The sequence below is a fragment of the Hydra vulgaris genome, chromosome 09 (assembly GCF_038396675.1).
Source record: "Hydra vulgaris chromosome 09, alternate assembly HydraT2T_AEP".
Lineage (NCBI taxonomy): Eukaryota > Metazoa > Cnidaria > Hydrozoa > Anthoathecata > Hydridae > Hydra > Hydra vulgaris.
In genome coordinates, this window is record NC_088928.1 from 9,132,096 (window position 1) to 9,147,500 (window position 15,405).

At 29.0% G+C, this 15,405-nt stretch overlaps 1 protein-coding gene across 2 annotated transcripts in view; it reads left to right on the plus strand.

Moving 5' to 3' along the window:
• The window catches only part of LOC100206464 (endoribonuclease Dicer), a 47,893-nt gene that overhangs the window by 7,114 nt on the left and 25,374 nt on the right, over positions 1 to 15,405 (plus strand). For both annotated transcript variants that reach the window (XM_065804662.1, XM_065804661.1), the window contains exon 2: positions 1,728 to 1,938. In XM_065804662.1, the coding sequence (XP_065660734.1) occupies positions 1,731 to 1,938 (208 nt within the window). In that variant the 5' untranslated portion in view covers positions 1,728 to 1,730. The remainder of the gene's footprint in view (positions 1 to 1,727; positions 1,939 to 15,405) is intronic.

Genomic DNA, 15,405 nt, shown 5'->3' on the forward strand with positions numbered 1-15,405 from the left:
TATATATATGAATATATATGTATATATATATATATGTATATATTTATATATGTATACAAATATATGTGTATATATGTGTATAAATACATATATATATATATAGCTATGGGGTCCCCTCATTATTCATCTATATATGTATATATACATATATAGATGAATAATGAGGGGACCCCATAGCTATACTGTCGCATTGTTCATAATATTTGTTATTAAATAAAAAATGATTTTTTGTGGTGGCAAATAAGAATAATTCATAGTCTTTTTTAATAAATTTGAAATTAGGATTGTTTTAATAATAAATTTTACAGCTAATTCTAAAGTTTTTTGCAAAGGTATATTTGTAAATAAATTTTCAACATCAAGCGACAGCATATGTTTATTTAATGTGATTACATTATTTAAATCCTGAATAAATGTGAACGAATCTTTTGGTGACAAATTGGTGTTTATGTATGGTTTGAGAAGACTACTAATAAATTGTCCAAGTTTGTCGTTATAAGAACCAACAGAAGAAACTATAGGTCGAAAATTAAGGTTATTAATTGAGTCAAAAAGTGTATAAGTTTTAGGTAGACCATAAAGACAAGATGTTTGTGAACCTATAGGTATATATATCAAAATATTGTATCATAAAGTTTTTTAAAATTTTTGTTGTAATTGTCCTTCTCTTATTAAAGTCGTGTCCATTTTTAATTCAGTAAATTGAGTTTGTCATTAATTATTTTTAACATAGTTTTTTTACATAGTTTTTTTTCTCCAATATAATGACACCATTTCTTTTATCTGGTTTCGTGATCATTATTGGCAAATGTTTTAGTTTTTTAAGTATAGAGTGTTTTCTTAAAGTAACTTGGTTTGATTTATAGATGTAGTAAAGTGAATAAGCGATGTTTGAGAGATGAGCTTTAACTTTTGGTGTGTCACTATCACTTTTTAGATCCAACAGCATAGAGCAGCTTATCATTTCTAGCAATGCAAATATCTGTTTTTGTTAGTCTCAATGGGGGAATTGAATAGTTTAGACCATTTATCAAAATATCCAATTCTTCTTCAGTTAGTGAGTGAGAGGAGAGACTTTTAATGATTTCCTCATGGTTAAAAAGTACTGTTTGATTTTTAGTTAAATTTTGCAATTTTTAGTGTGTTTCAAGTAATTTTTTCATTGATTTTACAATTTTGTGGTTAATAGTTGTGGTTAATAGAGTGTCTTTTCTGAGGATGTTAAATGATTTTGAATGACATCGAAGCATAATGTTGAAACTTAAAAATGTTGTTATATTTATTACAAAATTTGTGCTATTATGATCATATATATTTACATATATATACATATATATATATATATATACACGTATATATATGTGTGTATATATAGTATATAGTATATGTTACTGTTACACGCAGTACCAGGAATCAGCTAAATGATAATGTTTATAATATAATATAGTTTAATATTGCAACTCTGAGTTTCATGTGTTACCATAATCTTTAGGCAAGTAGTAAAATTTAATTTTGCTACGATATGTCTAGTGATTGTTAAGGTTTATATTTATACTTTATATTGTCACGGGATGGAAATAATTTAATAGTTAATGTTATTATTAATTCGTTTTTATTAAAAAATGTATGTATATATATATGTATATATATATATATATATATATATATATATATATATATATATATATATATATATATATAAATTACAATTTGTCAATGTTACATAGAATATGCAGCAAACTAGTGTCGAAGAGTTTTCAGCAAGACCTTATCAAATACAGCTTTTAGATTTGGCAAAGAAGTCCAACACTATTTTATGTCTTGGAACTGGAACAGGAAAAACATTTATTAGTGTTATGTTAATAAAAGAAAAACAACACGAAATAAAAGGAAGTTTTGAAGAAAAAGGAAAAAGAACTTTTTTTCTTGTTTGCACAGGTAAAAAAAATAGTAATAGTAATATATTTAAATAAGTCTTTTTAGATAACATGACAAATAGTTAAAAAACAAACAATCAAAATAACAAGTTACACAAAAACTTATGGTGTGTGAAATATACACTTTAAGTAAAAAAAAGTATTTTTTATTTCATAGCAAGTAAGTTGATATCAAAGTTGAGAAAAAGAGAAAAAAAATTGCTTTCATTTAATTAAAGTTTACATCTATGAAAATATTATTTAAGAAGTCAATATTTGTAGCTGCTAAAGCACAAACGAACGTGCAGCTCATTTTTAGTAAAAGATGTACTGTTTGCAGCAGTAGAAAAAAAATACTTTTCAATTCTATTCTTAAATGCGTTAACTGACAGAGCCTTTTTGCATGCTGACGGCAAGTTATTCCAATCATTGACAATACAGTTTGTAAAAAAATTGTAATGAGCATTATTATATGTGAACTCACGCATTAGGACGTTGGAAGATGATCAGTGAATCGGTGGATTATGCCAATTGATAATCTCAAAACTAGTATCATATTCGCTTTACCTGTAGCAACCTGTATTAGTTGATTTGATTTTAGATCATTAGATGTAAAGGTACCCAGGTCTCTCTCAATATCAGTTAATTAAGTGATTAGATAAAAAAAAATTTTAAAGAATGGAAAACGGTCTTAAGACCTTCTTGCTTTGATGCATTACCTATCTCACCTTCTGCTACATAATGCAGAACTCAGAACATTTGAGAATTATATTAATGAACTATTCAAAAATATAGTTTGATACTTGTAATATAAGAAATCAGTTCAGAATCTTAATATTATTACTTCCCCAAAAACTTTTGAATTTAAGTCTTTTGATCATTTTCTACTATGAGGATATAGATATGCATTTGCTGACTTTTTAGATATTTTTTCATAATTCTTTAAAAAATGAAGAATTATGAAGACTAGCAGAAAGCAACCCGTAATATGGGTTATGGTCGGTCTGTTATATAATTAATTTATAGTGGCTGTTTTCCACAATTTAAAATTGTGAAACCTTAACTAATACCCCTTTAGAAAAACGCCTTCAAATTGAAAAAATTAAACCATCTGTAAAATTAATGTAAAAAGTATAAAGAGGTTAAATAATTTATCAATTATTTAACATTATTTGAGTAATTTACAACTGACATAGGTCATATCAGTGTAAGACAGAACCATTTCCCTTGACATTTTTAAGTTCAACACAATACAGTTCTATTTACTGACACAAAATAATAACTCTTCATCATGCTTTAAATTGACGAGAAACTAAAACTAAATTCTTGTTATATTTTTTATAACATGAACTTTAATTAATTTTTAAGACTAATATGAAATTAACTTATATTATACAGGAGTTATTAATTTTTTGGTATCCCCTTGATTCATTTTTCTTTAAAAAAGAAAATTGTCTTAAAAACGTTAAATGCACACAACTAAATAAATTTATTTAAAGTAACTAAGTTTATTATAAATAGCTAAGTAATTGAGTACATAAATGTTTCAAACAAAAAAAATTTAATTTACAATCAAGCATGTGTATAACAAACTTAAAAAAATATGCAATCTTTGATCTTTTATATTGCATTAATGCGTCATATGACAAACCTAAAATAAAAATTGTAACAGATAGGTACAGTATTGTGAATATTAATTGCATCAAAATTAAAAACAATAAAAATCCAGGAAATTTTAAGTTTTCTTGCTCTAATAAAATAAAAACTCATGCACTAATATTTTATGTGTCCTCCTCGTGCTGCTATGACTTTCTGCACACGATTTGGCATGGAATCCACTAAATTTTTACAAATGTTTTGGATTTCTGTGTCTTCAATCCAAATCTGAAGGATAGTGGTGGTAAGCTTAGTTTTAGTTGTGCAGTCATGTTTTCGCAGTCTTTTTTTTACAATTGCCCAAAGATTCTCAATTGGATTAAGATCAGGGGAGTTGCCAGGCCATTTAAGGGTTTTAATATTATTTTTTACCATGAATTTCTTGACTTTTTTGGAAGTATTGCATGTGGCTAAATCCTGCTGTAATATTCCGTTTCCATTCGGAAACATTTTAACATCTCTGGAATTAAATGTGTTTGCAGAACCTCAATGTAAGTGTCAGAGTTCATCATTCCAGTAAATAGGTAGAGTCTTCCTGGTCCAAAAGCAGAGAAATAACCCCAAAACATCTTCTTTTTTGGATGCTTGGCATATTGTTCAATGTGTCCGGGTCGTATAGGCTCACCATCAGAACGACGAACAAACTGTGACCGTTGGCCTTGCACTTCAAAATGTGATTCATCCTAAAATAAAACCTGCAATCAATAAAAAAACAAGTTAACTGTTATTAAGTCTCTTCAATTTAATACCTTCAATTTAAAAATAGTATGATATACAAATATAATAAATAAAATAGCTGTAAATTTAATAAACGCACTTTGTCTTACCCTTCTCCATTGTTCTTTAGTCCACTTTTTGTGTTCCTTTGCCCACAAGAGATGCTTCTTCTTCATGACATCTGTAAGTAATGGTTTTTTAGAAGGTTTTCTGGCAAACCTTCTAGCAGCTATCAACTTCCTCCTCACAGTACTTGAGCAGACACGGATGTCATGCGTAGCTAAATCATTCATTAGTTGGTCACTTGTCTTTTTTGGATTTTTGATACTCTCCAGCATGAGATATCGGTCATCTCTTTCTGAAGTTTTTCGTTTTCGACCACATTTTCCTTGTCTTAATGGTGATAAGCTGCCTGTTGCAATGTAATGCTTCTTAACCGGGCTAACTGTAGATTGGTTTACTTAACATAATTTGGCTTTCTCCCGTTGAGATTTATCAGAATATTGAAGTAAAGTTAGTATTTTAGATCTATTTCTTGGTGTAGTGTCCATCTTTATTTATTTACTTTATTTAAATTTATTTATCCTTCTAATCACAGTTAAATTATAGAAAACACAGTATAAAACAAAGAAGAAAAAGAAAAAAATGTTTGATGCAATTAGTTTGCACAATACTGTAGATATAAAAGAAAAAAAAACAAACTGGAAAACAATTTACCTGCTTTTTGGTAGCCTGTTGTCATACTTCATGACAACAGGCTTTGTAGACCCTTTTTTGTAAACTTCAATATTATTTCTTTAAAAAATAATTAGTAAACATTTTTAAAAAATTCACAAAACTTTACAATATTTTATTCTTCTATACCCACATAAATACATCATCCGGTAAATCTAAAATAAAAAATGTAACGAATAAGTAAATAAATAAGAAAAACATTACATACAAAAAATGAAAATCAATGTACCTTATAGAGGAAAGCTGATTTACCAGAGTAGTAGTTGTTAAATATTATTTCATGTAAGCTTTTAGAAAATAGTTTATGCTGGTACATTATGATTCCAAAATATTTATAGCAAAATCATGCAATAAACAGCGCTAAAGACGAAAAATCAAATTGAGATAAAACAAATTGAATATATGGCAAAATAATGTCTTGGCTTTTTGTGAATGATTAAAGGCATTGATTTTTAATAATGAAATTACCTATTTATCATTTTTAACAATAGACACCAACGTGAAGGTAAGCCAAATGTCTACATTACAACAACAACACAAAACAATAGCACACACCATTAGTTAGTATAATATGCATATAACATAACTTAAGTAACATAACATTCATATATAACAGAACATAAGTAATAACATTATGCGAAATGTTATTAAAATACATTATTATGTATTTTCAGAATAATTATTAATAAAGGCTTGAAAACACCTAGACCTAAGGCAGTAACAGTCTGACACTAAACACTGCCATGTCAACCTCTGCTATAAGTACATCACTTGGCTGGCAAGGTTGAAAAATCTTGCTCTACACGTTTACCAAGTCACAGTATTTTAAAAACATGGAAACAACACAATATAAAAATATGCACCAACTATAAACACAATATATATATTTATCTTTATATAAACATATTTAAACACATTTATAAAACAATTATATAACACCTATTAACACATACACAAACAATAAAAAAACTCATTACATCATTATAAAAATACATTGATAAAACAACTATAAATCACATGTTACCACATACACATACTTATCAAAAAAGCATATATGCAAACAAACATGAGCAAACAAAAATTTTAAAAAATGATTTAAAAAATTTTTTAACAAGAAAATTTAAAAACATTCAAAGTAAACAAAATATATATATGCAAACAATATTCTTTACCTTCATTTTTTTTTTGATATAAGAACTGTAATTCTCATAACAAAATTTAACCTTTACATATACAAAATTTTAATTCATTTTTCTAAATTTTCTAAAAAGGAACAAAAATAGTTAATAGCATCACAGATTTAGAATAGTTTCAAAGTAGTAATAATAGGGTTGCCAGATGTCTGGTTTTTAAAGAGGAAAATACAGCGCCAAACCTGTAAAAATAAATTTTTTTACTGTGTTCTCCTTCGTAAAATCCAGACATCTGGCAACCCTAAGTAATAACCAATTTTATGGAAATAGCATTAGCATAATTTTTTTGCTGCATAAAGAATAATTAGGCTTCATCCATACCCCTATTTTCCTTTTAAAAAAAATATATAAGCTCAATTAAAACAAAACTGTTAAAAAAAAATAAAGCCAAAAGAAAAACTAAAACAAACAAAATGTAAACGATTTAAAAAATTAAAAGGAGCGATCTATTCTACTTTATAGCTAATAAAAATGTTATATTATAAATTGCTAAACTATTTTCTATTCTTACTTCAATTATAATATGATCTTAACTATAATTATTTATCTTAATATGATTCTTTATGTAATATTTCTAAACTAATAAATAATAATTAAATTCCAAAAGGTAAAAAATTTTAACTCGCTTGAGAAATCTCTTTCCAATGACTGTGTGGATTTTGAGAACACGCTCTTTCAATTTCAGAAAAGCCTAGTAACTAATTAAAACTACTTGAAAAATGAAAGCGAAATAACATTAAATGTTAACTCTAGCAATTATATTAAGAAGACGATGTTACCTCATCCCAAACCTTCAGTCGATGTAGCAGTGCTTTTTGTATGTTTTAGCTATTTACGGCAATCGATGTATGAACAATCTAAATTATTCAGTCAATAAAACATTATAATCTGTATTTTTGTGTCCTGTCTGTTTATGTTTATAAGTATGTTTGTGTTCTGTCTAAACTTCTGGCATGGTGTTGGTTCACTCGTAAGTTACTTTAGGTATGTATGTGTCCTGTTTAAATATTCTGTTTAAATGTTTAAGTCTGTTTTGATGCAGTGTGAGCATTTATTAACTAGACACTCTAACTATAAAACATTCACTCACCTTTATCTCATTAGTATTTTGTTAAATGTAATATTTTTTCTAGTGCATTTCCAAAATATCATGCCCGATGTTTTATGGTACTGTTAGCAGGAAGTATCTCCTTTTAGTTATTCCAGATCATGTCAGTTTCAGGATCATTATGATCACTCTGCTACTGGTATTATGTAACCCAGTACTACCTGCCCCATGTCCTGCTGCCTTTTAAAGTGTGCTTTTTTAGGCAAAGGCTAGGAGAAACAAACTCTGACAAATCTAGGAGATTTGTCATTTTGTTTCTCCTAGCCTTTTCTCAATCTCTTTCACCATCTCTAGCCTTTTCTCAACTAAGAGCCTTTGAGGCTCTTAGTTGAGAAAAGGCTAGAGATGGTGTCTCAATAAAATTGCTCATCTTGGGCATGCTCTATTTATCATCAGGAGGCTATACTCTATCTATGAATAAGTCAAGTTCTCTTTAAACTTAAACCATAATAAAAGTAACTCAAAGTATTAAACATAAAAAACCATCTCCACCACCTAACTGTTTTAATATATCTTTTACTAATATTAGTAGTCTGTGAAACAACTTTTTTTCAGTTGAATCATTCCTCTTGCAAAATTCACCAGACTTGCTTGCTCTTAGTGAGACTAATTTAAATTCTGCTTTTCCTTCTTCTGATCCTAGTGTTGATGGGTACTATCCTTTGATTTGCAAAGAGTCCAATAGTGGCATGCTTGGCTTTGGGGTATACATATGCATCAATTCAACTTTTTGTTGTGAAATTAACAAAAAGGTAAATTGATACGTATGTATACCCCATTAATTGATGTTATCTCAAAAGTTAGGCTCTAGAGACATTTGGAAAATCTTCAACAGCATTGTTAACAAAGGTAGATCTAACGCTCCATTTCTCATTCATGCGACTGACCTTTTTACCTCTCCCAAGGATAAGGCTGTACTATTTACAAAAAACTTTTTTTCTAATTTGACAATCGAATCTTATTGCCATTCTCTTCCTTCCATTCCAATTAAATAGGTTAACCAATTGTTAAGCATTCAAATTACTCCAGCTTCCATTGCTAAAGTCATATCTCAATTAAACTCTTCTATGGCTTGTGATCCAGGCAACATTTTTCAATTCTCTCTAAACTATTTAATAAGTGCTTAACTGAATCCTAATTTCCTGCCTGTTGAGAAATGGCATCTGTTGTTCCAATTTTTAAAAACTCTAGCGAACATTCTAACCCTTCCAAATATTGTCAAATCAGTCTTCTTCTGTTATTAGCAAGATCTTTAAGTCTTTGATAAACAAATTTCTCACATCCCATCTTGAGTCAAATAACTTACTGTGAGACAATCAATACAGTTTTCGATTCTCTTGCTCTACAGCTGACTTGTTAACTTCTGTGACTGAAAGATTTCATCATGCATTAGATGTAGGCAGAGAAGCTAAGACTATTGCTCTTGACATATCTAAGGCTTTCGACAAAGTTTAACATGCTGGTCTTCTCCATAAGCTTGTTTCATATGGTGTATCTGAGAAAGTTTTTGAGATTATTAAATTATTTCTTTCTAACCATTTTATTAAAATCATCCTTGAATGCCAACACTCTTATTTATTTTAAGTAACTTCTTGAGTACCTTAAGGTTCTATCCTTGGTCCTGTGTTGTTTTTTATCTATAATAATGATTTTATCATCTAAAACTCTTTTTGCTGATGACTAAATTTATACTCCTGTCTTGACAAAAAAGTCTTCTTTTTTCGATTGCTTAGAATAGGCAGCCAAACTTGATTCTGAACTCACTTCTGTAACAGATTGGGGCTCACAGTGGCTTGTAAATTTTAATTCCAACAAAACTAATTTATTTACTGCAAATAATTATCGCAGTACTGTCAACATTCCTACAATAATGAATGGCAACCTTTTTACTGGGTTTTCTTCTTTACGTCTTTTTGGATTTTAGTTTACTACTGACCTTTCATAGAAACAATAAATACAATCAATTGCTAAATTAGTATCTGCCAAGGTTGCTTCTCTTTATGCTTGCCATTTTCTCTCTCCTGATTTTATTCTCCACCTCTACAAATCTCTTAATAATCCCTGTATGGAATACTGTTGTCATATTTGGGCTAGTTCTTCTAATGATGCTCTTTCTCTTCTAGAAAAGATCCAAAAACGCATTGTAAACTATGTTTACAATGCGTTTTTGACCCACTCTATCTGCTAAGCTTAAGACTCTTTCCTATTGACGTAAAGTTGCATCTCATCTTCTTCATCGTGGTCGCTGCTCAAAGGAGCTATCATCTCTTGTACAATCAACTAAAACTCATTCTTGCTTGACTTTTTGATTCTTTGATTTTGATTCAGCTAATCTCATTCTTTTACTATATGCTCTAAAAACTGCCTGCTCTTATTAGACAAATAAAAACTTTTATTTGTCTAATTTTTTTTGCGCACTTCAACCCTTTAGAACTCTCTCCCTTCTTCATGTTTTCCCCTGATTCATACAACTTTAAACTTTTCAAGTCTTCTATCAACAGTTTCCTTGCTCTATAAATCTATACTTTTTTCTAGTAACTCCCAACTTAATAGTGCTTGCTTGTAGCTTTGTTGAGAGTGAATCAGAATGTAAAAAAATAATAATAAAAAAACATGTTTTATTACTTGCTCATTTACTTGATCAAAAATTTTAAAATAATGTCCCTTTGTCAAAAAAGGCAGAAAATCTTTTTCCTGCCCTGAATTCTGTTTTCTTATGTACTTTGATAAATTATATCCAATTTTTATTTTCTGTACTCCACCACATGATTACGAATTGTGTTAACTGAAGTTTAGCAGATTACTGAATCCCATGGCAGTTTAAGTGTTGAAGAACAAATCACATTAAATTTAAGCCTACCAGATCCAATTAAGCAGGCAAGTGTAGTATGAAGTGTTTTATCTTCCCTTTCCAAAATTGAAAAGAATTCTGTTAATGGTTTAGATTTTTTTTTAAGTGGTTCATCTGATGTGCTTTCTGCAATGGTGTTAAGTTGGGCTGGACTTTTGACCTTCATATTATGCATCCACCAGCAGCATGTGTATATAAAAATCTTTTGTTAAGCCACCAATTTTTCGAATCTTTCTACAGTTTGGCAGTTTACACATCATTGTTTGACCATTAGAAAATATTTTCAAGCAGCTGAATTATTTTTAGTTGTAAAATCCACATGTCATGCTTATTTGATTTTTCTCTTTCTGTAAAGTAATACTAAATAAAAATTAAGTTATTACTACAGATAGTTTGTTATATATTTTTTCAGTTTAATTTAGAGACTGACACAGAAATCACAGTATATGTGTATATAAATCGATAAATATATATATATATATATATATATATATATATATATATATATATATATATATATATATATATATATATATATATATATATATATATTCATATATCAGGAATTATCTTTTTCCAGATATTTCCGGAATTCTGGATACTTTTTTCAACTTTTAGTTTTTCTGGATATCCAAAACATTTTCCTTACATACAAGTTTAGATATATATTTTTGTAAGATATTAGTTTTTTAAGCTCTTTCATTTTTCAGTCATAGAAAAATTTAGAAAAGTTTCAAAAAAAAAAATTAGAAACAACTTAGCTAAAGGCAAAATTAGGAGGAATATATGTTCTGGAAATTTACCCAAACAATTTTCCGGATTTTCAAAATATGACTTGGATGATCTAGGATATATATATATGTATATATATATATATATATATATATATATATATATATATATATATATATATATATATATATACATGTACATATATGCATATATATGTATATATATATATATATACATATATAGATATATATATCCATATATGTATATATATATATCTATATATGTATATGTTTCTTGAACAACGTAATTGCAATAAATATGAACATATTTTTAGGTAAAAAACAATACTTTTTAATCTTGACATGTTTCGTTGTTAATATACTACATTTTCAAAAGATAAAATTACAACTTAAAACTCTGGATATAAATATAAAATCAAAGTTTGAAGACATTACAGAGAAATATCAACAGACAAATAGAATTTTTACAAACCAATAAAAATTATGATACCCTAAATTATGATACCGTAATTAGCATAAGAAAATAATAAGTAAATAAAACAAACTAGATTGACAAATTTATATTATAATGAACAATTTCTTTATTTAAAGATGGATTTTTCCATTTAACATGGAGTGCTTCTTTAATTTTCTATTTCTTTTTGTTGGGAGATTGTTACTAAATGTGTAAAAAGTTCCTGAGCTTCAAACTCTGAATTAAAATTAGCGATATTATCATTCACAATCGGTATGGAGGAAGAACAATTATTAACCCATTTTTGTTCATGAAACCCAATTAAAATATTAGCTAAAATTGGCACTAAAGGAGAACCCATGGCAACGTCATCCAATTGATCATAATATTTCCCATTAAATAAGAAATGAGAACCGGATGTTGAGACTTGAAGGAACTTTTTGAACTGAGCTTTAGAAAAATATTTTAAACACATTTCATCTTTAAAGTATAAATCAGTAGCTATATTTATAGTTTCATGAAGTGGAATATTTGTAAAAAAGCTTTAAACATCTTACGAAACTATATATTTGTTAGTTTTATCAACTTGTTTCAATTCCTCAATAAAAGAAAAAGAGTCACAGGTGGAATAAAATTTAGGTATATAAGGAGGCAGTAAATCAGAAAGATGTTTGGCAAGTTTATAATTATATGTCCCAATTGTTGAAATAATTGGTCTAAAAGGTGGTATAGAAGAATTTTTACTGAGTTTGTGCATTTTAGGTAAAGCATAAATTCTTGCTGTTTGTGAACCAATAAGATAAATTTTATTGTAAACGTGATTTCAAAACAATTATGTTTTTTAAGTTTCCTAAGAAACCTTTGTAAAGATTGTTCTTTTTGTTGTTGGATCAACTTTTAGCACTTTAAATTTAGTTTTATCACTTATAATATTAGTTAAAGATGCAATATAGTCAACCTTATTAAAATACTTATACTATTGCCTTTTTCTGGTTTTTTGTTTCCTTAGACAACTTTCAGATGGTGTGAATTTATATACATAATTGTTCACTAAATGAGAAAGTTCGCTTTTAAGTTGAGGTTCTGAATCACTGCTTCTAAGTTAAGTATTGAGAAACTGTGCAATGCTGTCAAGCTGAGCGAAATTGTCCGTCTTATAAACGCTGGCAGTAAAACGAAAACGTCCGTCTATAAACGCTGGCAGTAGTGCAAAATTAAGATATTATAGTATAAGATATTATAAATTTTCATTTATAGGATTTTACTCAAATTTTACTAAATCTAAAATTAATAAAATCACTAAAAAATATTGTAAAGATTAGTGATTGGAAAATTTCGGTTTCGGTTTCGGCCGAAATTTTGGTTTTAACCGAAACCGAAATTTCGGTTTCCGTAGTTTTTTAAGTTTCGGTTCAAACCGAAATTTTGGTTTGAAGTTGAACTGAAATTTCGGTCCAAAAACCGTAATTCAAAAAGCATTATTAAAATAATAAATAATTTTTTTCAAATTTAACTTTGTTGACAGATTTTTAATTAATTTTTTATATATAAATATTATATATTAATATAAATATTAAATATATTAATATACCTATCTAATATATTTATTTTTTTAATTTATAAAGTTATGCATATTTTATGATTATAAACGCTACTAATTCTATAATTTATACTATAAATGTTGTTCATATAAAATGTAAACGTATTTTTTTCTGTAAGAAATTTTGTTGAAAATATTGTAGCGTTTTTATAAAAAATTTAATTTGTTTTAATAAAATTTTGTTGACATTTCAAAAATTATTTTTTTAATTAATTACAAGTCAACATTTTACATTATATTCTTGAATAGTTCATTAATTTTTCAACATTTGTGGAATCTTGAAGTGAACAAAGAAAATTATTTGTTGACCAAAACTGTGATTTGTTTTCAAACATAATTTTTACCAAGATGGAAAAAAGTCGCCAAAAAAGTTGGGTTTGGAAGCATTTTACAATCTCTATTAGTGATCCCAAGTACGTCAATTGCAAAATTTGCAATGGAAGAGCGTCACGTGGCTCTGATAATCCAAAGGGACAGACCAGCAGCGGCCTTTTGTCTCATCTCAAGACTCACCATCCTCTTGTCACTAACACCAGTCCAGCATCTTTAACGACAAGAACTCCAGGACCAGAAGTTCCTCAAAAAGAAGTTTCCGGACCAAAAGAAAACCGAAAGAGAACAATTCCTACTTTAACACCAGGTCTAAAAAGCAAAGAACAGAGATGCTTCAGTCTACAATTCCAAACTGGGTTGAAACCAGTTCAAAAATTGAATCAAACTCAGAAAAAGGGCAGAAATTTCACAAGTCCATCTTTGAAATGATTATTCTTGACATGCAACCATGGTCTGTTGTTAATGAAGCTGGTTTTTTGAGACACCATGCCATGATTGCTCCAAATTTTGAAATTGCTAGTGAAAAATACTACAGAAGCATGCTGGACCCTGCATATGAGAAGATTAAAACTGCTCTAAAAGATCATTTGGAAGAAGAAGAAGTCGAAACGGTCTCCATTGGTCTGGATGCTTGGTCAAATTTTCACCACGGATATTTAGGGAAGACAATTCATTTCATTTCAAAAGACTGGGAAAGGATGAAGTTCTGCTTATCCTGCTCCAAATTTGACGATCGTCACACAGCGGCAAACATTTATCAGAAGATTCAAGAAACAGCCGAGGACTGGAACATTACTTCAAAAATTGGTGTTTGCTTGAGGGACAATGCTGCAAATGTCAAGGCAGCCTTCAATGAACCAGGATGTGTCTATGAATCAGCATTCTCTTCAACTAGTTATCAAAAAAGAACTTTTTTCTATGAAAACAGTGGAAACCCTTGTTGAGAAATGCCGAAAACTTTGCACTCATGCCTCTCACTCAAATGTGTTTTATACAGAGCTCTACAAACAACAAGAGAGTCAGATGGGCAACAAAGATCGACTTGGATTGAAAAATGATGTTGCAACAAGATGAAACTCGACTTTTTATATGCTGGAAAGAATTTTACATCTTAAACCAGCTATTGCTGGCACTCTGCTCAAGTTGCCATCCTCTGGAATTGAATTTTCAAAGTGGTTACAATTTTGGGTATTTTTGAAGAAGCCACAAAACTGCTCTTGGGAAGTGAATCTTGCATCAGTTCTTGCATTCCCATTGTGACAACTATAATCCAGTCACTTGAAACTACAACTGGAGATGATGACATGATCACAATGCAGCAAGGAATGAAAACTGCTATGGAAAATCGTTTCTTGAACATGGAAAAGACTGAGCATTATTCCATTGCAACCTTACTTGACCCAAGGTTCAAACATTATTTTTTCTGATCCCAGGATGCGTGTCATGCTGCCAAAAAATCCATCTTGACACAACTGGATTCTTTGCTACCATCTCTCAATGAACCCAAACCAATTTCCAAAGGAACCAGCCTTACAGGATTTTCTAACTTGATGAAAAACATCATTGCCCAATCTCAGGCAACAACAAACCAAAGTTAAAACTCCAGACTGACCAAAGAAGTGTTGAATGATTACTTGGACTCTCAGATATCTTCCGACTGTCTGGACTTCTGGAAGATTTATGAAAAAAATTCGAGTGGGAGAGTAAAGCTGGCCCTTGCCAAAATTGCCAAGAAGTTTCTGACTCTCCCACCAACATCAACTGATGTTGAAAGGTTGTTTTCAACTGCTGGAGATATACTAACCAACGAACGAAACAGACTTTTACCAGAAAATCTTGAAAAACTTTTGTTTTGCCGAAAATATCTACCAAATGTAAACTTCCGTTATTAATTTACATCATTTCATTTATAACAACAAATCAACTCTTAATAAAACAAATATCAAAAGAGCATTGTTTAAACACATTATTTCTTACTTTTAAAAAATTTCGGTTGTGCCGAAATTTCGGTTTGAATTTCGGTAAAAGTTTTGCCGAAATTTCGGTTTCGGTTGAGAAATGCCGCAACCAAAATGAACCGAAAACGAAAT